Source organism: Pristiophorus japonicus, chromosome 2 (genome assembly GCF_044704955.1).
Source record: "Pristiophorus japonicus isolate sPriJap1 chromosome 2, sPriJap1.hap1, whole genome shotgun sequence".
NCBI classification, from domain to species: Eukaryota; Metazoa; Chordata; class Chondrichthyes; family Pristiophoridae; genus Pristiophorus; species Pristiophorus japonicus.
In genome coordinates this window covers 330,120,804-330,145,015 of record NC_091978.1, presented here as the reverse complement: position 1 = coordinate 330,145,015, position 24,212 = coordinate 330,120,804, and the positions used below count along the sequence as shown (strand labels likewise).

At 41.1% G+C, this 24,212-nt stretch overlaps 1 protein-coding gene across 1 annotated transcript in view; it reads right to left on the bottom strand.

Annotated features, from left to right (window-relative positions):
• Positions 1–24,212, bottom strand: part of LOC139234692 (membrane-associated progesterone receptor component 2-like) — a 64,477-nt gene that overhangs the window by 23,224 nt on the left and 17,041 nt on the right. The window contains exon 2 of the mRNA XM_070865371.1: positions 167–322. Within this exon, the coding sequence (XP_070721472.1) occupies positions 167–322 (156 nt within the window). The remainder of the gene's footprint in view (positions 1–166; positions 323–24,212) is intronic.

Here is a 24,212-nt window from a genome sequence, read left to right as displayed (position 1 = left end):
AATGTAATTTGGACATTAGAATTTAGAACAAAACCGTATGAATGAAATGGATATAGGAATTTTAAATAAAACCCCAACGATACAACAGTCCCAATTCTTTTTTCAGGTGCTTTATCATCAATTGTAGAATGCCAAACGTAACCAGTGAAAGACATTGAATGCTTACCCATGAATTGCATCTCCCATTCTCTAACACTTTCCATCTGTACAGCATTTAAATCGGACAGATCATCAAATTCGTCTCTCAGGGCTTCTTTATCGAGACAGAAAGTAGCCAATCCTCGAGAGGCATCTCGGCCAGCAAATATGCCATAAGGACCATCTGTAAAAATAAAAGTTTATCAGAAATAATAGGTTAGACACTGGTTGAACTCACAGTTGACAATTGAAAATTGATTGTCGGAAACTTCTATAAGCAGTAACTGAAAAAGAAATTCAAAAATAATTACATATATTACCTCTAGGCAATTTAATGTGAATAAGTTCCTTCGCATGAAAATATTTAGGAATTTAAAAAGGCCATTAGGTTCAACAAGCTTGTTTTTTTTTATATAATAAATGCCTGCTCATCAAATCCCTTACTTAATGCTTTGGAAATACATCCAAATCCTCCTTAAACACATTTTTACAGTCCCCTTGTATGACCTTGAATATTTCCATGTTTTACTTGATCAGTTAACTGGAAATTAATATCACTATTACTCAATCTAATTGAAGTATAGAACACAGAATGACTACTCTATTGACCCAACTCCTTGGAGAAATGCATTTTCAATTGAGAAACAAACAAACAGTGAAGGGCTAAAGCCTCTCGAACACACCACCACAATGGTTGTAAGCAAACTAAAAAAGGGAAAACTGGGCAGATCAGAAGTAGTAATTTAGTGACACCCAGCTTGGGTTTTAAAGGCCTGAAAAGTAGAAAGTTTGAGGATAGGAATTCAGTAGCTCTCAAGTCCCAAGGATGAGTTATTGTTTTAGCCTTGGAGTGTGGTTCAAGTAGATCTGCAACAAGCTGCATCGTGACCTGCAAAACATGCTCACGAAGCACCGTGACACCAGCACACTGAAGCTCAACATCAAAACAAAACAAGACATCAAAGACATTGATCTTAAAAAAAAATCTTAAAATCTGAAATTTAAAACTCTTGCCAGCATTTGAATCCCTTTGTAGTCTCACCCACTCCCAATCTCAGTAAACTCCTCCAGCCCTGAACACCCCCCCCCCCCACCCCCGACCCGAATGAACTTTTCTTTTAGCCATGTGTGGCTTCTTGTGCATTCCCCCCCCATCCCCCCCACCCTCCTTTACCCTGCCAATGATGGGCATGCCTTCAGCCACCTAGACCCCACACTCTGGAATTCGCTTCCTAAGTCCCTCTCTGCTTTTCCACCTTTAAGACCCTCTTTGGTCAAGCTTGTATCGTCCCTCCTAATATTTCCTATTGCTCTTCAAAAATTAAATGTAATGTAATTTGGACATTAGAATTTAGAACAAAACCATATGAATGAAATGAATATAGGAATTTTGAATAAAACCCCAATGATACAACAGTCTCAATACTTTTTTCAGGTGCTTTATCATCAATTGTAGAATGTCAAACGTAACCAGTGAAAGACGGGGGTGGGGGGTGAAGATGATAAATGTTAGTTAGGAAAATAAAACAGAATATAGAAAAATCCCCATGGCTGAAACATAATCACTCTTTGAAAGGGAGCAAGCCCACATGGCCTGAACAACAGGCAGTGCCAATGGGATACTCAGTGCATGCTCAAGCAGAATCCATATTCCCAGTTTCCAAAAGTTATACAAGAGACTTGTGGTTCAGGGAGTTCATTCTATTATTACTCTTCCATGACTCAAAACTGCAGAGAGCTGTAACAGAAGCACATTTACAGTGGGAGTCATGTTTTGATCATGCGATGTGCAACATTGGTTAATCGGGAGCCAGACATCACAGCTCCAGGGCATCACTACGGGAGTTCCTGAGTGATGCTTTCACAGCACAACAATTTTCAGCCAGCTGCTTCAACAATGACCTTCCCTCCATCATAAAGAACATAACATAAGAAATAGGAACAGAAGCAGGCCATTCGGCCCCTCGAGCCTGCTCTGCCATTCAATAAGATCTGATCATGGACTCAACTCCACCTCCCTGCCCGCTCCCCATAACCCCTTATCGTTTAAGAAACTGTCTGTTTCGGTCTTAAATTTAGTCAATGTCCCAGCTTCCACAGCTCTCCGAGGCAGCAAATTCCACAGATTTACAACCCTCAGAAGAAATTCCTCCTCATCTCAGTTTTAAATGGGTGGCCCCTTATTCTAAGATCATGCCCTCTACTTCTAGTCACCCCCATCAGCGGAAACATCCTCTCTGCATCCACCTTGTCAAGCCCCCTCATAATCTTATACGTTTCGATAAGATCACCTCTCATTCTTCTGAATTCCAATGAGTAGAAGCCCAACCTACTCAACCTTTCTTCATAAGTCAACCCCCTCATCTCCGGAATCAACCTTGTGAACCTTCTCTGAACTGCCTCCAAAGCAAGTATATCCTTTTGTAAATATGGAAACCAAAATTGCACGCAGTATTCCAGGTGCGGCCTCACCAATACCCTGTATAACTGTAGCAAGACTTCCCTGCTTTTATACTCCATCCCCTTTGCAATAAAGGCCAATATTCCATTGGCCTTCCTGATCACTTGCTGTACCTGCATACTATCCTTTTGAGTTTCATGCACAAGTACCCCCAGGTCCCGCTGTACTGCAGCACTTTGCAATCTTTCTCCATTTAAATAATAACTTGTTCTGATTGTTTTTCTGCCAAAGTGCATGACCTCGTACTTTCCAACATGATACTCCATCTGCCAAATTTTTGCCCACTCACTTTGCCTGTCTATGTCCTTTTGCAGATTTTTTGTGTCCTCCTCACACATTGCTTTTCCTCCCATCTTTGTATTGTCAGCAAACTTGGCTACTTTACACTCAATCCCTTCTTCTAAGTCGTTAATATAGATTGTAAATAGTTGCGGTCCCAGCACTGATCCCTGTGGCACTCCACTAGTTACTGGTTGCCAACCAGAGAATGAACCATTTATCCTGACTCTGTTCTCTGTTAGTTAGCCAATCCTCTATCCATGCCAATATATTACCCTCAACCCCGTGAACTTTTATCTTGTGCAGCAACCTTTTATGTGGCACCTTGTATTTGGACTTCCAGAAGGCATGTGACACCATATCCACTGATTCCCCTTTATCCACCCTGTTCGTTACATCCTCAAAGAATTCTAGCAAATTTGTCAAATATGACTTCCCCCCCTTCCCCATCATAACATGAGTGGGGCTGTTCATCACCGTTCACAACTTCTCTGATAATGAAGAAGCCTATGCTAGCCTACCGCAGGGCTTGGATAACACCCAAGCTTGAGCTGATAAGTAGTCGATAGCTTTTGTACCACGTAAATGCCGGCAATGACCACCTGGAACAAATGAAAGCCTGACCATCAACAGCATCGCCAACACCAAATTCCCCCATCAACATCTTGGGAGGGGGGTGGGAGATGGAATCATCGACCAGTAGTTAAACTGGACCAGCCATATCAAGGCATGGCTACAAGAGTAGGGCACTTTGTGACATGTGGTTCATCTCCTGAGCCCTCAAAGCCTCTCCATCATCTACGAAGTCCAAGTCAGGCAGGTTTAGGAATACTCAACAGGCTGAGTGTAGCCACAACACTCGAAGCTCTACAACATACATGACAGAGCAATGTGCTTGATTGGTGTCCTTACCACTGGACTCGTTATCCACCCATCATCATCATAGGCGGTCCCTCGAACGAGGATGACTTGCTTCCACGAGAGTTCACAGATGTTTCAATGAAGAACCCAACGTTCCAGTCCTGAACTCCAGTTGAGGGGGTGGAAGAAGACTGTGCGTGACAGAGCTAGGCCTTTATCCAGTGGCAAGGATTAACCAGGACGACTGGAGACCTACTCTGCTGCACGGACTGAGTACGCGCACACATCGCAGCGTGGGCAGGTCCGTGCGGCCCCTGGGCTCTCTGCTCTTCTGGGCCCCGTACCCTCATTTGCCACACCTCCGCCACGATGTTCCAGGGCCCGGCGCTCCCGCTCTATTTATAGCCCCGACCTGCGGTGGTGTTCACAGGTTGGGGGCGGCCCACGATGTTACAGGGCCCAGCCCTCAGCTCTATTTATAGCCCCAACCTGCGGTGCTGTTCTCACACAGGTCGGGGCCGCTCACTTATATTGCTCCTAATACCGTTGTGTACCTTAAATCTCTGAGTTGAAGTTAAGTTGTTTGAATTGAAGTTGTTTGAATTGAAGTTGTTTGAATTGAAGTATTCTTTACAAACATTTTCGATTGGTAATACGGAGGACCAACTCTTGTATTGGCTTTAGTACTGTATTAAGTATCCTAGACATTCTGGCTGAAGCAGTGATTTTCAAACTTTGTGTGGGGCGTCTTGCAAATATTGATCTTCCCAAGGATCCCAGTTCAAAATTCTGTGTCAACTATCCAAAGAAAAATATTTGGAGAAGCTCTTAATTACCCTGTAGCAACATTGTTGAGTCAATAAAATTCAGGAATTTGAGCCTGGAATCTGATGAGCTTGTTCACCCTATCGGGTCTAGAACTCAGTTTAAACCTGTAAGAATCGTTATGCACCAGCAGTACACTGGCTGCAGGATGTACAACATACAGGATGCACTGCAGCAACCCGCCAAAGTTACTTGTATAGCACCTGCGACTTCTGCCAAGAGAACAAGGAGCACAAGAGTAACAATGTTGCAGGAACACCATTATCTCCAAGTTCTCTTCCAAGTCACACATCATCCTGATTTGGATAAAAAATCATTCTATCATCAGTGAGTCAATATTTTAGAATTCCCTATTTGACACTATATGGGATCACCATCAACACAAGGACTACTGCAGTTCTATAAGGAGGACAACCACCATTTTCTCAGGGAAACTCAGGATGGGCAATAAATGCAGCATTGCCAGCGTCACCCACATCCCAAGAACAAAAAATTGTTTTAATTTCAACACGGGTCACATACAACTTTCAGCTACCTAAATCCTCCTTGAGGGAGGTGAATAGTTATCAGTTTTCAAAAAGCTATTTTTCTAGATGACATTAGATTGGGGCATGAGGACATGGTGTGTAAAAAGCATAAGAAACAGCATTTCCATAAAACATTTGATCAACTATATGTATCTATTCACTTTCAATCCTATTCTTAACCAAATATTTACTCATTTTTTCCACAGGAATTGATTCACACATGATTTGATTTTGATTTGAGTCTATTTCACAGTGCTAGTCAGCAGATTGGCAGGGGGTAACTAACCTTCAGTATCACACACTGCATTTTTTTTTAAAAAGTGTCCACCAGTTCAATGATGCTTTCACTAACAAAAACATATTAACCCTTGCTTTTTCACATTTTAACAACATGGATCCTGTCTTTTGAATTGAGTCTCTCATAATAATGTTTTTTTTAAGTCCTAGGCGTTATCCAGCTTCACAGTGACAATGTTATTTTCAGAAAGATTGATACATACCCAAATTACTTGTCAATTTTGCCAATGCTCTTGGACATTTAGTATTTCATTTTTCTCAGAATGGATTATCCACATTAAAATCATCTGCCATTTTCTATCTGATCCACTTAATTTGTCCAAATGCTACCCAACTCCCCAACTTGGTGTCAAGTTCTAACATAGCAAAGTGTTGCCTTCAACATCATCAATATTAAAGCAAAATAAGCCTCCCTAAAGAACTCGGTCATTGTCTTAGCTCTTTTTACTATCTACCACTTTCTCATTTTGATTACCAAACTAGTTTTCAATCCATCCAACTAATCCATTATATAAAACATCAATCCTTCTTTAAAAGCATTACAGCCTGGACTTTTGCTTCTGAAAATCCAGAGATACGCTGCCCCTCCATAAGCTGCGTGAAAATGGCATCTCGCTTCTAGGCCCCCATTCAAATGCATTGATTGCATGAAATTCCTGTACTTCCACAGTAGATACAGACTAAACGTGTCACAAAAAGTTAGAGCTTGCCCATTCTAGTCTAAGTACCCTTTTAACAGCGTGGTAAGTCATAGGCCCCAAGTTTCCAAACGGCACCCGAAAAAAAAAACACGCTATTCTCGAGCGCTTTGCAGCTCGATGGCTGCTTGGCGCTGTGCACAGGGGGCGGAGCCTACCACCCGCGCCGATTTTGTAAGTAGAGGGGGTGGGTGCAATTTAAATGAGTTTTTTTCGTGCCGGCAACCCTGCGCGTGCGCGTTGGAGCGTTCGCGCACGCGTAGTCTGAAGGAAACATTGGCATTCGGCCATTTTAAAAAGTGCTGCAGAAAAAGTGAAAATTTGTTTATTAAACCCTTGCAAAGGCTTGTATTTTAATTTTCTTGATATGTGTGTGTGAGGGTGAGGGAGTGCATTCTGTAATTAAAGATAGACTGTGATAAACGGGACACATGCACTTGTTTGAGACTATTCAAATTTTTTGTAGCTGTTCAATTTTTAAATTTTTTTAATAAAACCACATTGCCCTTCCATGATCAGCACTGAGGCTTCCTGCAGCTTTCTCCCCCTGCCGTCAGTCAGGCCCGACGGCAAACGGCTGCCTCAAGTAATGAGGCTTCCTGTAGCCTTCCCCTCCCTCCCCCTGCCGTCGGTCGGTCCCGACGGCAAACCGCTGCCTGAAAGGCCTGCCTGAAGCACTTTCACACAGGTAGGAACATGGTTTATTTAATCTTTTCTTTGCTTATAAATTTTTATTCAGGTTGGATTTATTTGTATAATATTTGTATAAGTATAACTAAGGATTTATTGTAGAATTTAATGACTTCCCTTCCACCCCCCCACCTCGTTCCCGACGCCTAATTTGTAACCTGCGCCTGATTTTTTACTGTGTAGACAAGGTTTTTTTCAAGCCTACAAAAATCTTCACTTGCTCCATTCTAAGTTAGTGGAAACTTTCAAATCAGGCATCAGTGGCCGGACACGCCCCCTTTTGAAAAAAAAATTCTGTTCAAAAGTGAAACTGTTCTACCTGACTAGAACTGCAGAAAACTTAAATGTGGAGAATTGCAATTTCTAAGATACTCCGTTCTCCACCAGTTTGCTCCTAAAAATCAGGAGCAAATTATGTGGAACCTTGGGGCCATAATTACTGCCTAACAACCTCTCTGGCACCGAAAATTAACTTTTACAAGTGTAGAGTCTCATTCCTTCAGTTTTTAATTATTGTTAGAGATTTTCATTGAAAAAAATCAATTTTTAAAAACTTTTTCTGTCTTTCATCTCACTCTCTTAATCCAATCTTCAGTTCCTTCTCTTCATTTTACTTTCTATAACTGATTTGACACTGAATTCACTATTCTAACTGGCACTTCCTGGTTCAGACTCTCCTGCTGATTAACAATTCTTCAATCTGATCAGTTAAGGAGATACACAGTTGATTGCCCTGTTCACAGAGTTCCCAGACGCCCTGTAACAGGGCACTGCACTGGTTAGCTAACAGCACCTTACCGTGCAAAAGTTCAGAGAAAGTCTATGGGCAAGTGCAAGTCTAACAAGCGGCTCTCGCCATTTGTTCGCCGCTTACAACAAAATCCAGCCCATTATCAAATCAAAATAAGGGGCGAATATAAGACTTTAAAATAGGAACCTAAATTATATCTATGCATCTTGGCCCAATTATCCGACAGCCTCTAAACCCCTCTTCACCTCAAGACTACACGTGGGTCTTGACTCCCCACGTGCAACACTACAGGAGACTGACAAACAGCTTAAAAATATTTTGGAACCTTCTTGTCGTTAACCATAATCAAGACTTTTCATTTTCTTCTTGCCCTTGCGAAACTCTCTAATTATCCTAAATTCACATTCAAGTGAATCGAGGCCTCATTACATTTTAATTCATTCTTTTAAACTGAAGGAAGGTGAACATCCCTTTACCTTCACTCCCAGATTACTAACAATTTCAGGTAATTATTCAATGTAATATTTACCCCAGTGCCCTGCTTCACATGAGATGTCAATCATTTATTCCTTCTATGAAATTGCTTGTGCTTTTGTCCCTTTTATTTGATTGGCCTTAATCATCCATTTCACCTTTGGGATATTGAAATACTCCATGGTCAAACGAAAATGACATGCAGCCACCCTCACCTGCCTAACTAGTATGATCTACTAGCTCACTTCAAGTAGACAAGTGATTATTATTATACTTTATCGTTATTCATTTCTACCCAATTTTCCTCGTTCATATGTCATCATTTACACCATTCTGATTGCATCCCTTACCAGTAATACCAACTCTCTATAAAAATATAAAAGTATACTTTTACAGTAGTAACCAACTGCAGACACAAGGTTCTTTCACCATCAGTAACATGCAATGGAAGCCAGCAGTTCCCAGTTTCTATTGCAAACAGACAGCATTGGCAGCCTATGAACATGTGGATTTCTGAATATTTATATTATGGTTGCCAGCTTTATTAAAGTAAAGATAATTAGATGCAGTAGGAGGTCATTCAGCCCGTCGAGCCTGCTCCGCCATTCAATAAGATCATGGCTGACCTACCTCAACTCCACTGTCCCCATATCCCTTGATTTCCTTAATAATCAAAAATTTATCGCGCTCTGTCTTGAATATACTCAAAGACTGAGCATCCACAGTCCTCTGATGTAGAGAATTCCAAAGATTTGCCACCCTCAGTGAAAAACAATTCTCATCTCAGTCCTAAATGGCCAACCCCTTGTTCTAGACTCCCCAGCCAGGGGAAACACCCTCCCTCCATCTACTCGGTCAAGCCCTGTAAGAATTTTGTATGTTTCAATGGGATCACTTCTCATTCTTCTAAACTCCAGAGAATGTAGGCCCAGTCCCCATCTCAGGAATTAGGCTGGTGAACCTTTGTTGCACTCTCTCTATGGCAAGTATATCCTTGCTGAAGGTAGAGACCAAAACTGTACCCAATACTCCAGGTGTGGTCTCACCAGGGCCTTATACAATTGCAATAAGACATCTTATTGAGATGTATAAAATGATGAGGGGTCTAGATAGAGTGGATAGGATGGACCTATTTCCCTTAGCAGAGGCATCAAGAACCTGGGTCATAGATTTAAAGTAATTGGTAGAAGGTTTAGAGGGAATTTGAAAAGACATTTCTTCACCCAGAGTGGTGGGGGTCTGGAACTCACTGCCTGAATGGGTGGTAGAGGCAGAAACCCTCACCACATTTAAAAAGTACTTGGATGTGCACCTGAAGTACTGTACACTACGGGGCTATGGACCAAGAGCTGGAAAGTGGGATTAGATTGGATAGCTCTTTGTTGGCCGGCGCAGACACTATGGGTCGAAATGGCCTCCTTCCGTGCTGTAAATTTCTATGATTCTATCTTTACTCTTATACTCAAATTCTCTTGTAATAAAGGCTTTCTTAATTGCTTACTGTACCTGCATGTTAACTTTCAGCGATTCGTGTACAAGGACACCCAGGTCCCTCTGAATACCAACATTTCTCAATCTCTCACCATTTAAAAAATACTCTGCTTTTCTATTTTTCCTACCAAGGTGGATAACTTCACATTTTTCCACATTATATTCCATTTGCCATGTTCTTGTCCGCACACTTAGTCAGTCTATATCCCTTTGAGGTCTATAGCCTCTTTGCATCCTCTTCACAACTTAACATTCCCACCTAGCTTTGGATCATAAGCAAACTTGGATAGATTACATTTGATGCCCTCATCTAAATCATTGATATAGATTGTGAATAGCTGAGGCCCAAGCACTGATCCTTGCGGTTCCCCACTAGTTAGTCTGCGAACCCGAAAATGACATGTTTATTCCTACTCTGTTTTCTGTCCGTTAACCAATCCTCAATCTATGCTAGTATATTACCCCCAATCCCATAAGACCTAACTTTGTTTAATAACCTCTTGTGTAGCACCTTATCGCATGTCTTCTGAAAATCCAAATACACGACATCCACTTGTTCCCCCTCATCTATTCTGCTCGTTACCTCAAAAACACCAACAGATGTGTCAAACATGGGGGCAATTAGTCTCACACATTTGGATTCTAGGTCTCTGTCAGTATTAAAAGCAGACTGCAGCAGCACTACAGGTACAAGCTCCCCAATAAAGACTGCAGAATGGGGATTTTGACACATGTAGGCTACATCCCCTAAAAGGATCAAAGATCTTATTATCTTGCCTTGTCCCTTTGGTGACTTTATCCTCTAGGTTGTATCTCGTTCATCTTTCACTTACTTCCATTTGCTGTAATATTTTCACTAACCCCATACTTAGTCATTCTTTCCATATCCCCAGACAGTATAGATACCTCAATGTTTTAAATAGAAGACATTTAAGCTACATAAAGCATATAGCATAGATTCACTAGGTCGATACCAGAGATGGGAAACAATAGATATGGGGAGAGACTCGAGAAGGAAAGAACTATTTCCACTGGAGTAGAAATAGTTAAGAGGAGGTTTCTAAAAATATGAAGGAATTTGATAGGATTAATAGGGAAAAACTATTTCTTCATTAGGGAGACAGCGACAAGGAGTCATTAATTTAAATAATAGTCAGAAACAGTGAAGAGAGGGGTTATGAGAAGTTTGTTTATGTTGCAACATGGAATGCTTTGCTACAGGGAACAGTTAAGAGAGATAATTGTATCTTTTAAAAAGGAAAAGTGGACAAATATTTGAAGCTCAAAATGGTTCAGGGCTATGGGGAGAAATAGCACAATAGGGAGAGTTCTGAATTGCATGGATACAATGCAAAAAATGGCCTATGTCTATGGTTCTATGGCCAATGAAAGTTTATCTGCAATGTAAACACTTTCAGAACACCATCATACCACATACTGATGTGTAACTTGGGCTTTAATCCAGATATAGAACCTAAACAAAAACAGCCCCTATTGCAATATATACAATGTGATATGACAAAAAAACTTCTCAATTTCTAGTCACTGAACTGATGTTATGGGATAGTCAAATATTTTGTGCAGTAAACTGGAAAAAAGTAGTCTGACTTACCTTTTCTTCTTGTCCTCATGATTTTGCCGCATAATAACTGCAACAGTTAATTACAAACCTACGAAATGGGAGATTATATATACATTGTAAGTAATAGCAGCTGCCTTGGATAGCAAATTACAACACAGCACAATCCAAGTTGACTATTTAATAAATCACTTAAGTTTTACTCAGTTTGGAAAGTCACTCGGGTCTTCACTATTACTAGCTTGCAACATACTATCCAGGGTGGCTACTATTATTTAACGTACACAATCTTCCATTTTGAAATCCGAGTTTGCAACTTCTGCAGCTTTAATAATTAGGTCTTTGCAAGATTCAGTTTTAACCAAGTTTAACAGCTATCCCATTGAGACTTTTGCAGCCAGATGTCACGTTTTTTTAATAAAAGCTGATTTTAAAAAAAACACAGCCACTATTTTCAATGATGAAAAAGTGATCTAAAGGAGGACATTTACATGGCATCCCAATTGGCAAAGGAAATCTTAGAGAGCACATTAATTGCAAACAATGGGGCCACGTCTATTTTAAACTATTTGCCACTCTGTATTGTAAGAATATGAAAATGTTAACAATTGGAAATCTTGTTTAAACTACAAATGCTAGATTTTAAATGGAAAAGGGAACGATTTACAAAAAAGACCCAACTACCCTCTCCATGTAAAAGAAAATCCTGCACACCCAGAATTATAATGTAAGCAATTATTGCAGAGTTCCACAGCTTATTACAGAATGTTTATAACTTGAAGCAGGTCGACATGAAGCAGAAACAAAGAGCAGGGTTTGTGCTGAACCCTTTAACTTGCCAGCAGTTTTCACCATCACAGATGAGTTGTACAGTCAGATAGCCAAGCAAAGTCCAACAACTGTTAAATGCATAAACTTAAACACTGTATTGCAGATAACAAATTCTATGTATTCCACTGGACATTTAAAATTCCAACTGCGAGTTCCTGTAAAGTCCAGTTATATACTTTAACTCACTATCTTCTCTTCATAGTATTTACTAATGTCAATAGTCTACATTTACATCCTGGCATTAAAAAGGTACAGGTACTACATACCTTCCCATCTATTACTTTTCCAGTGTTTTTTTTCCAATTCATTCCTCCCCTACCTAGCCCATAAAAAAAGTTAAAAGTCATGGAGACAAGCATGAGCTCCAGGTTGGTATCTCAACTTAACCTCTGATCTACCCCATCAAACCCCTTCATAATTTTAAAGACCCCCAGTAGGTCATCACCCCAGCCTGTTAAATCTTTCCAAATAGTTATAACCACTCAGTTCTGGAAATAGATTTTTAAAGTTTTTATTTTTTAATGGCCCCTATCATATAACTGCTCTACTTATAATAAAAACATTTGTGTCTTGCACCTTCTTCCCAACAGCTAAAAATGTTCATAAAACTTAGTTTTTTTAATTATTCGGTCCTGGGATGGTGGCATTGTTGGCAAGGCCAGCATTTGTTGGCCATCCCCAAGTGCCCTCAAGGTGGTGGTGTGCCACCTTCTTGAACCGCTGCAATATATTTCCAAGTCAGGATGGTGTGTGACTTGAAGGGGAATGTGCAGGTGATGGTGTTCACATGCGCCTGCTTTTTTATTATTTATTCATTCACGGGATGTGGGTGTCACTGGTAAGGCCAGGATTTATTGCCCATCCTGAATTGCCCTGGAGAAGGTGGTGAGCCGCCTGCTTGAACCACTGCAGTCCTGTGGTGAAGGTACTCCCAACAGTGCTGACATTGTTGCAGTGGTTTAGTACAACTGAGTGGCTTTCTAGGCCATTTCAAAGGGCAGTTAAGAGTCAACAATATTTCTGTGGGTCTGGAGTCACATATAGGCCAGACTGTGTAAGAACAGCAGATTTCCTTCCCTAAAAGGACATTAGTGAACCAGTTGGGTTTTTCTGACAATCCGGTAATTTCATGGTCATCATTACTAATACTAGCTTTTTACTTCCACATTTATTTAATTAACTGAATATAAAATTCCCAGCTGCCATGATGGGATTTGAACTCACGTCTCCGGTTTATCAGTCCAGTAACATAACCACTATGCTACCGTACTACCATTAAATCCTCCTGCTGTTTTTGTCTTAAACAAACAAAAAAAAAGAGAAAATGCTGGAAACATTCAGCAAGTCAGTCAATATTTGTGGCTATGCTGAAATGCAGAAGTATGGCCACACATCCCAAAATGGAACACAACTACAGACAAGCACATAGATGCCAAACGGCATGGACAAACACAGCCACAAACATGGGAACACACTCAAACCAACACATTAAAAAAAATCAAATACACACCAGCAAAACACACTGCATACAGATGCTTGCAGCAGAGAAATTACATTAAAAACAACTACACAGACAAGCACCAATATCATATAAATGACACTCAGCCAGCATAGTACAGCACAAACAAGTGAAGCAAATCACAGGGTATGCAAAGATATCAGACACAAAAACATAAGCAACAGATCAAATCAAATTACAAAATATATATCCCACATAAAGACACCAATATCACAATACAAACCATAACATCACATTAACATACAAAAGGTTAGTAGCTAGGACAAAAAAAGGGTTGCCTCTCACGTCTATTAACATTTTATCCCTTCTCCCTCTATGTGTAGATTAGAAGCTAATGATAGCAATGATCTGGGTCCTGTTGATTAGTAATTTTGTTTTGAAACTCTTAAGTCCTGGATACCAATTGGTGCATACTTACTCATTAAGACTGCTTCTAATTTCCTGTGTTTTAAACATTCAATAAAACTTTTGCAGAATCAGTTTCTTGTAATATTCTATTGCTAGCTTTACACTTTTCAGGCTCTCAAGCTTGTCAAATGTGAAAAATGTGAATTTCTTAAAAGTACTGGAGAAACATAGCTCAAACAAAATTATCTGAAATACATCTACTAGATCAGCATGAAATGTCAAATAGCTGGAAACGGTCTAAGTGGGATTTCAAGTAAAATATAACTTTTGAGACCAGAAATGTTTATTAAAAAAATCATCTGTGTTGCACCCATGAGTACCTGAACCAAGATACAGTACAGAAAACGAAGAAATACAGCTCTACAAAAATTTTACTTATATAACAGATTGCTTTCCTGAGAATTTTCCGAGGGAAGCTGAAAGAATCTCAATGTTTTGTTAAGCAATCCACTGAGTTTGTGTGTAGTCTAAGTTTGATTATTGTACTGTAGGATATTGCACCAATCTTCCTGTTTCCATGCAATAATCCTGGACAGTAGTGCAAGCGTTTTACCATGATTTTGGGTTAAATGTTAAACCTGGGCTCCGTAAACCTACTAAGTCGGACTAAAAATGCAGATTTCAAATAAAAACAGAAAATGCTAGAAATATGCAGCAGGTCAGGCAGCATCTGTGGAGGGAGAAACAGAGTTAACGTTTCAGGTCGATGACCCTTCGTCAGAACATAAGGGACTCAGTCTGGTTGTCGAAACTCATCAACCATAAGCACGAGAAAGGACGTTGTGTAAAAAGCACAAAGTTTAGAAGTCTGCTGTTATCAGTTACTTAAAGCATTGACAAAAGAAAGAGTGGAAGGTCCTTGAAATGTAGCAATTCAGATAGTCAGCAGCTTCAAAGATTAACAGAATCCTCAAATTACAACCAGATAGTTAGAGATACATAAAACTTAATATATACACAAACATTATATATCTCACACACTTTCTTCAAACGTTGAATAGAAGTCTTACTGTCTTTCATTTCTTAGTGTACTTAACAACATGGGTCACTGATGGAGAATTCAAACAAACAGGCTGTGAGAAAGCACAGACCCCCCCCCCCCCCCCCCCAGTCAGAGCTGCTACGTGAGTGGGAGCATGTTGCATTAAGTCATCAACTAACTTGACATTTCAGGACTTTTGGCAGTGAACCAATTAAAGGTTAACATTATATCAATTGACCCAATAAGGTCAAAGGAGAGTTCTTTTCTGTAAATTGAGCCAGGTATAAAAACAGCCATGTTTTGCCATGTGTCTCAGAAGGACAAAGGCCTGGCTTAAGGCCAAGAGCTTGTTGCAGCTGCCAGAATAAAAGTGATGTTAAAACTACAACCGGAGTTCGCATTTCATTGAAAATTAAGAGATCTAACAGTCACTAATTATGGACTACCAGGAAGCAGTGAAGCCCATGGAAACAAGAACTGCCCAGAGTACAAGCTGCTAATCTCAGTGCAGTTATACTACACACATTCCATCTCCACAGTGGTGCGAGCAAGTAGTGAGCTACACTAACTACATGTACTCTCTCTGACCATCTAAAGTTCTGCATGTCCATAAAAACACCTCCAGCTCCCCCGATGGTTCAGTGAGTAGCCCATGAAAACTCCCCCGATGGTTCAATGAGTAAGATGATCCCAGGTTTGATCATCAATTTTTTGTGTGTGTTAGTTGATTGAAGTTGGTCTATCATACAGCTCCTACTAGGCACTCTCAGAGCTGGGGGATTGAAGAGGAAATCAGCTGGGATTCCCATCCGATTCCTATCCAGTGGCCCTTGCAAGAATGCACTTATGGAGTCGAATGAGGACTCGGATGTGATGCTCCTCCACAAATGAATAACCTGTCAGTACTTTGAGGAACCGCCTAATAAGTTTCAAAATTCAACTTCACACCGGTTACAATTACATTCTACACCTTGTGTGAAAACCGTGCCATGTCATGCTGATGCAGCATTACTATCCCATAGGGGTGCCTAATAATGGGATTGAACAAATGTATATGCAAGCATCTATGTTTGTTTCAGACACAACGAGATGGGTGAAACATTGCAAATAAAATTACAAATGCAAACCATTTTGTTTTTGCATTAGTAGCAAAACAAGCACAAGAATGCATACGGGATTGTTTCTTAGAACAGTATGTTACAGAACCTACAAGGGAGCAAGCCATCTTAGATCTGGTCCTGTGTAATGAGACAGGAATAATAAACGATCTCCTAGTAAAAGATCCTCTCGGAATGAGTGATCACAGTATGGTTGAATTTATAATACAGATTGAGGGTGAGGAAGTAGTGTCTCAAACGAGCGTACTATGCTTAAACAAAGGGGACTACAGTGGGATGAGGGCAGAGTTGGCTAAAGTAGACTGGAAACACAGACTAAACGGTGGCACAATTGAGGAACAGTGGAGGACTTTTAAGGAGCTCTTTCATAGTGCTCAACAAAAATATATTCCAGTGAAAAAGGGGGGCGGTAAGAGAAGGGATAACCAGCCGTGGATAACCAAGGAAATAAAAGGAGAATATCAAATTAAAAACCAATGCATATAAGGTGGCCAAGGTTAGTGGGAAACTAGAAGATTGGGAAAATTTTAAACGACAGCAAAGAATGACTAAGAAAGCAATAAAGAAAGGAAAGATAGATTACGAAAGTAAACTTGCGCAAAACATAAAAACAGATAGTAAAAGCTTTTACCGATATATAAAACGGAAAAGAGTGACTAAAGTAAATGTTGGTCCCTTAGAAGATGAGAAGGGGATTTAATAATGGGAAATGTGGAAATGGCTGAGACCTTAAACAATTATTTTGCTTCGGTCTTCACAGTGGAAGACACAGAAACCATGCCAGAAATTGCTGGTCACGGGAATGTGGGAAGGGAGGACCTTGAGATAATCACTATCACTAGTGGGGGTAGTGCTGGACAGGCTAATGGAACTCAAGGTAGACAAGTCCCCTGGTCCTGATGAAATGCATCCCAGGGTATTAAAAGAGATGGCGGAAGTTATAGCAGATGCATTTGTTATAATCTACCAAAATTCTCTGGACTCTGGGGAGGTACCAGCGGATTGGAAAGCAGCTAATGTAACGCCTCTGTTTAAAAAAGGGGGCAGACAAAAGGCAGGTAACTATAGGCCGGTTAGTTTAACATCTGTAGTGGGGAAAATGCTTGAAGCTATCATTAAAGACATAGCGGGACATCTAGATGGGAATAGTGTAATCAAGCAGACACAACATGGATTCATGAAGGGGAAATCATGTTTAACTAATTTACTGGAATTCTTTGATATAACGAGCATGGTGGATAGAAGTGTACCAATGGATGTGGTGTATTTAGATTTCCAAAAGGCATTCGTTAAGGTGCCACACAAAAGGTTACTGCAGAAGATAAAAGGTACGCGGAGTCAGAGGAAATGTATTAGCATGGATAGAGAATTGGCTGGCTAACAGAAAGCAGAGAGTCGGGATAAATGGGTCCTTTTCGGGTTGGAAATCGGTGGTTAGTGGTGTGCCACAGGGATCGGTGCTGGGACCACAACTGTTTACAATATACATAGATGACCTGGAAGAGGGGACAGAGTGTAGTGTAACAAAATTTGCAGATGACACAAAGATTAGAAACATAGAAACATAGAAAATAGGTGCAGGAGTAGGCCATTCGGCCCGTCTAGCCTGCACCGTCATTCAATGAGTTCATGGCTGAACATGCAACTTCAGTACCCCATTCCTGCTTTCTCACCATACCCCTTGATTCCCCTAGTAGTAAGAACTTCATCTAACTCCTTTTTGAATATATTTAGTGAATTGGCCTCAACAACTTTCTGTGGTAGAGAATTCCACAGGTTCACCACTCTCTGGGTGAAGAAATTCCTCCTCATCTCGGTCCTAAATGGCTTTCCCCTTATCCTTAGACTGTGTCCCCTGGTTCTGGACTTCCCCAACATTGGGAACATTCTTCCTGCATCTAACCCCGTCAGAATTTTAAACGTTTCTATGAGGTCCCCTCTCATTCTTCTGAACGCCAGTGAATACAAGCCCAGTTGATCCAGTCTTTCTTGATAGGTCAGTCCCGCCATCCCGGGAATCAGTCTGGTGAACCTTCGCTGCACTCCCTCAATAGCAAGAATGTCCTTCCTCAGGTTAGTGGGAAAGCGGATTGTGTAGAGGACACAGAGAGGCTGCAAAGAGATTTAGATAGGTTAAGCGAATGGGCTAAGGTTTGGCAGATGGAATACAATGTTGGAAAATGTAAGGTCATCCACCTTGGGAAAAAAAGACAGTAAAAGGGAATATTATTTGAATGGGGAGAAATTACAACATACTGCAGTGCAGAGTGACCTGGGGGTCCTTGTGCATGAATCCCAAAAAGTTAGTTTGCAGGTGCAGCAGGTAATCAGGAAGGCGAATGGAATGCTGGCCTTCATTGTGAGAAGGATGGAGTACAAAAGCAGGGAGGTCCTGCTGCAACTGTACAGGGTATTTGGTGAGGCCGCACCTGGAGTACTGCGTGCAGTTTTGGTCACCTTATTTAAGGAAGGATATACTGGCTTTGGAGGGGGTACAGAGACGATTCACTAGGCTGATTCCGGAGATGAGGGGGTTACCTTATGATGATAGATTGAGTAGACTGGGTCTTTACTCGTTGGAGTTCAGAAGGATGAGGCGTGATCTTATAGAAACATTTAAAATAATGAAAGGGAGAGACAAGATAGAGGCAGAGAGGTTGTTTCCACTGGTCGGGGAAACTAGAACTAGGGGGCACAGCCTCAAAATACGGGGGAGCCAATTTAAAACCGAGTTAAGAAGGAATTTCTTCTCCCAGAGAGTTGTGAATCTGTGGAATTTTCTGCCCAAGGAAGCAGTTGGGGCTAGCTGATTGAATGTATTCAAATCACAGATAGATAGATTTTTAACCAATAAGGGAATTAAGGGTTAGGGGGAGCGAGCGGGTAAGTGCAGCTGAGTCCACGGCCAGATCAACCATGATCTTGTTGAATGGCGGAGCAGGCTCAAGGGGCTAGATGGCCTACTCCTGTTCCTAATTCTTATGTTCTTATGTAAGAGCTCTTTAGGATGCAATGGGGAGCAATAAATAAAATGTTGCCGACCTCCAAATATTTTAAGCTACTTTCAGGTTGTCTTATCTGCTGCTTGCTGTAAAAACACAAAAGAAAGAATGAATGGTTAGTTATTTCTGTCCCGTCTCTCTTAATTCCCCCCAGATAATTTTTACGTCATTGTAACCTTTTCCTCAGCTGCTCATCAAATGTACATTGCTTGGTATTTGCACGTTTTCGGATAAAAAAAACTGAAAGGCAGTTAGTTGGCATATAAATGCCCTGTCAATGTTCCCTAAAGCCTTTCTAGTGCATCAGAGGAAATAAGGCAGTTCCCATGCTGAAGGTGGGGTAGAAAAGAGGGAGCATGGTAAGGAACACAAATTTTAAGATACAAGTTACCATGAATTATTCTTCTGCACCTCCCATCAGAACTTGGGCAGATTCAGGGAGTATATAATTACCCCATTCCCCTAAAAAAGCAAGTAGTAGAGAATTTTAAAATTAAAGCAGAATACTTTCAAATGCCCCCCAAAAAAATTACAGCAAAAATAGCTCCAGCGCCACAAAGTATCAACATTTATTTGGTATCAGTTTGGCTCAGTCGGTAGCACTTGTATGGCTTTCAAACTCTACTGCAGACTTGAACACATAATCTAGGCTGACAGAAAGAGAAAGTTATATTTCTTGATATGTAGTATTTCGAATGAGATGTTAACAGAGGTATTGTCTGCCTGAAAGGGGGAACTTAAAAGATGCCATGGCATTATTCAAAAAAAGAGCAGAGCTCTCCTGGTCAACAATCCTGCCTCCACCAGTAACACCAATAACAGATAATGCATGACCTTCAGTTTGTTTGTGCTGATGGTGAAATCTTGCTGTCTGCAAATCAGCTGCTGCATTTACCCTACACAAGCAGAGACACTTCAAAAGTAGCTCATTTGTTGCAAAGCACTTTTGGATGTCATTAGTGAAAGACACCATATAAATGCAAGTTCTGTCTTTATTGAGAAACTTAGAATATGCAAAAGTTTATGCAAAAATAGCATTATATTTCACAAATATCTGTAGAGATAACACTGCATTTGCAAATTAAGTATAAAGTTAATATTTGGGAGATTGGGCTCATGACTTACAAATTATATATAACTTAGATAAGTGCAGTATTATGCACGTGGGCAGGACAAATACTCAACAGTCATACGCCCTTCAGGGAAAAGTAGTAAAGGTAGAGATAGAAATAGATTTGGGCATTCTAGTGCATAAATCTTTAAAAATACATGATCAATGCTGTGAAGCGATAGCTAGAGCAAAATAGGATATAGGGGTGTATCCATAGGACAGGACTCCACACTATTTTGTCCTTGTACAAGACCTTAGGCAGGCTGCACTTGAAATATTGTGTCCAGTTTTGGTCTCCTCACGTGGTGGGCGATATTGAGGCTTTGGAAAGGGTGCAGGGGAGGGCCACAAGACTAATACCCAATCTAAAGCATCTTAGTCATCAAGATAGGCTAAGAGAGTTGGGACTCTACACTTGAGGCGTAGACTTAGAGGTGATCTGATTGAGGTTTAAAAGATAATGAAGGGAATAGATTGTCCTCCAGTTGACAGTTTGTCTTCAATTGAATAGGTTAGGGAGGACCAGGGGTCACAAATTTAAGCTGTATAAGGCCAGACCTAGGGTAGATGTCAGGTGGTGGTTCTGGAACAGGCTGCAGTCTCGTACAGTGATGCTGATTTGCTGAATTTCTTGAAGCAAGAGCTGGAACTGTTTCTGGCTGGGGTAGAGATCACCTCTTACAGAAGGTAGTTACTGCAGGGAATTCAGGACCAGGGTGATCTCCTGGACTAGTTTAGATTGCCTAGATGGGTCAGAGGGGAACTTCCCAGATTACCCTCCCCCCACCCACCCACAAATTGGCCTGTTTTTTTTTAATTGCCTCTCCCAGGAAATATAAGCGTATATATAGTGATACACAAGGTATCGAAATTGTATGGGACAGGCCCGATGGACCGGAGGGTTTTTACCTGTCCATCATTGTTCATAAATCTACAGTACCACAACTAGTAACAAGACATTGCATCATTCTTATCTTCTACCAACGCACAACTTCCAGATGTTAAGATTGAACATGATTTTCTCAGTACATTGCCAAGTTTGCCACATAGGCAAGCCTCAATGGGCCCAAGTTTCCCCAGGAGTTGCTTCATTCTTTTTGGAGCAACTAGATTTTGTTGGGAGTAACGTAAAAATCGCAATTCACCCCATTTAAGTTGCTTCAGTGTAAGTGAGTTAGTTAGGTTTTCTTTAAGTTCAGTTTCTTTTCCAAAAGGGGGCCTTACCAGCCACTTACGCCTGTTTTGGCCATTTAAGCAAGTTTAGCCAGCTAAAATTTACTCCAAACTAAGTTAGGCCAGAGTAAGTGGCCACTTTTGTACTTTCTGAAAAACCCTGCGGTGAATTAAGAGATCAGCGCAGGTAGCCTCCAAATGACAGAGTTATGATAGGAATGCTAAGTCTTTTTAAAATCCCAAGCAGCGAGACTGCACAGGGTGTAGGTGCTATCAGCCTGATTAAACTAAGTATATTTTTAGTAAAGATAGTTAGATATTAAAGTACTGTAAAATCTTTGAAGATTCTTTTCTCTTTCTCCTCCTTCCCCCCCCACCCCCACCAACTTGTCTCTTGTCGCCCTCAGCACGGGATGGCAGCGGCCAGCCTGTGCAGCAGGCCACTCGGCCCGGGATAAGGGCGGAGAGCGTAGGCCCCTCCTACACACAGCCTGCATCTCTCATGCTCAGATTCTGGGGGCTAGGAACTACTGCGCATGCGCGCACACTCTAGCGCCCATGTGCAGAGGTCCCAGCACTGTTTTCAGCACCGGGACCTGGCTCCGCCACCAAATCCAGTTGCCACGTTACGCCACCATGGAGGAGAGGCTGGGGAGCGCCAAACTCGGCCCGAAGATTTTTTCCGCCCTTGGAGTTCTACAAAAGCGGCGCACCTCTGGTGAGTGCGCCAGAAATCTGTACTGGCTAAATTTGGGCCCAATATGTCTAACACAATGGTATACATGCTGTGCACAAATATATCATTATTGTATTTAAAGAGAGAATCTTAGCTGCAGTTTCCTGAAGGGAACATTTTATGTTGCTGACTTCATTTAGTGAAACTACTTCAAATCAAAAAGAAACTTGTAGCCTGCTGTTGAATATTAACCAGTTTTGGACATTACAAATTCAACAAAATATAACGAGGTTCTGACGGTTGCAACACCCGAAACCTTAACCCGACCTTCCTCTCTACAGAGATGCTGACTGAAATGTTGAGTATTTCCAGTATTGCCGGTTGTAGATTTCGATGTCGCACCTTCTGCGCATGCGCAGAAAAAGTCACTATTATTTTTTAAAAAGTCGTTGCAATGGACGCGCATGCTTCGTACAGCTCGGATTTGGCAATCGGCCATTTTTAAAGTGCCAATTGTGTGTGTGAGAACGTTAAGTGCTGTGAGAGCATTGGAAAAATCAGAGCTGCAGCAATACAAGATGCAAGGACCAGGAATTTCTTACAGAAAGAAGTGGAGGCACTAGTTAAAGTGATTGAGAACATATGGCAGGAAGTGGACACCAGCAGAGGTCACACAAAAGTTCCACCCAAAGAAATAAAGAAATGCTGGAACCAAGTTGCAGAAGATTACTGTGCAATGGTGACCATCACGAGATCTGGAGGCCAGTGTAAAAAGTGGCAGGACCTTGGTCAAGTAGTTGGTGCAAGTAATATTTTCATTTATTCAATGCAATTGCAATTGTAAATGTGACCATCTGTATGTCTCACCCAGCAGAAATACACCCTCTCTAAAATGTTAGGTTTTCACATCTTTGCAGAGGAAGGTGGCACATAATAAAAGGGAAAGAACTCGAACAGGAGGAGTCCCGGAAAATCTGTGCCCACTGACACCCTTGGAAGAGAGGGTCGCTACTTTGATGGGTCCTGCCTGGAAAAAAGCAATCAGTACTGCACAAACTGGGCCCACACTCAAGGGAGAGGGCAAGTCCTGCAAATTCTTCGTGGTCCTTCAAATCAGCCTGCTGTCCTTCCTATCCACAATATCTAGGCCTCTCATAATTTTATACACCTCAATTAGGTCTCCCGTCAGCCACCTCTATTCCAAAGCAAACAACCCCAGCCTATCCACTCTTTCCTCGTTGCTAAAATTCTCCAGTCCAGGCAACACCCTGGTAAATCTCCTCTGTACCTTTTCTAGTGCAATCACATCTTTCCTGCAATGTGGTGACCAAATACTGCACGCAATACTCTAGCTGTGGCCTAACTAGCGTTGAATGCATGCTCGATCTTTCTCTTCAGTAGCACCAACTGAAGGTTCTGAGAGTCAGAAGACCTGAAAGGTTAACCCCATCTTTCTCTCTTTACCTGACATTTTCTGTTTTTACTAATGAGATCTATATTGTGTTATACTGTATCAAAATGTGATCCAGTCTGTCACACCTTTAATTTAAAAAAAACGACAATCGTTTGCACTCTACAAACACAATCCAAAAGAAAATACTGTATTGACCCAGGAGTCAGAATGTCTGCAACCTCTAATTGACCCACTAATCAGAATCCGATTGATTTCAAGAACGCAGAGTAATTAGCTTTAAAGGGAAATCCGATTACACTTTAGCAAAATACATTATACCATGTAATGCACAATAATCCTGCCTTTATAAAACAGCACATTTTCATCGTTAAGCGTGAATACCCCAGACGATCCAATAATAAAGGAAAAATACATAGAATCTAATTGCTGTTCCTCCAGAGCATCCTTCAATTGCATATACCATTGTAATTTAAAAAGTAGACAGGTATATCGGCTCTAGACCTTAATCAATTGTACTTTGTAGCCATTAGTTAGTACAAGTTAGTACACACTTGATCAGCTCCGCTGAGCAGGCCACATCGTTCACATAGAAACATAGAAACATAGAAAATAGGTGCAGGAGTAGGCCATTCGGCTCTTCTAGCCTGCACCGCCATTCAATGAGTTCATGGCTGAACATGCAACTTCAGTACCCCATTCCTGCTTTCTCACCATACCCCTTGATTCCCCTAGTAGTAAGGACTTCATCTAACTCCTTTTTGAATACATTCAGTGAACTGGCCTCAACAACTTTCTGTGGGAGAGAATTCCACAGGTTCACCACTCTCTGGGTGAAGAGATTCCTCCTCATCTCAGTCCTAAATGGCTTACCCCTTATCCTTAGACTATGTCCCCTGGTTCTGGACTT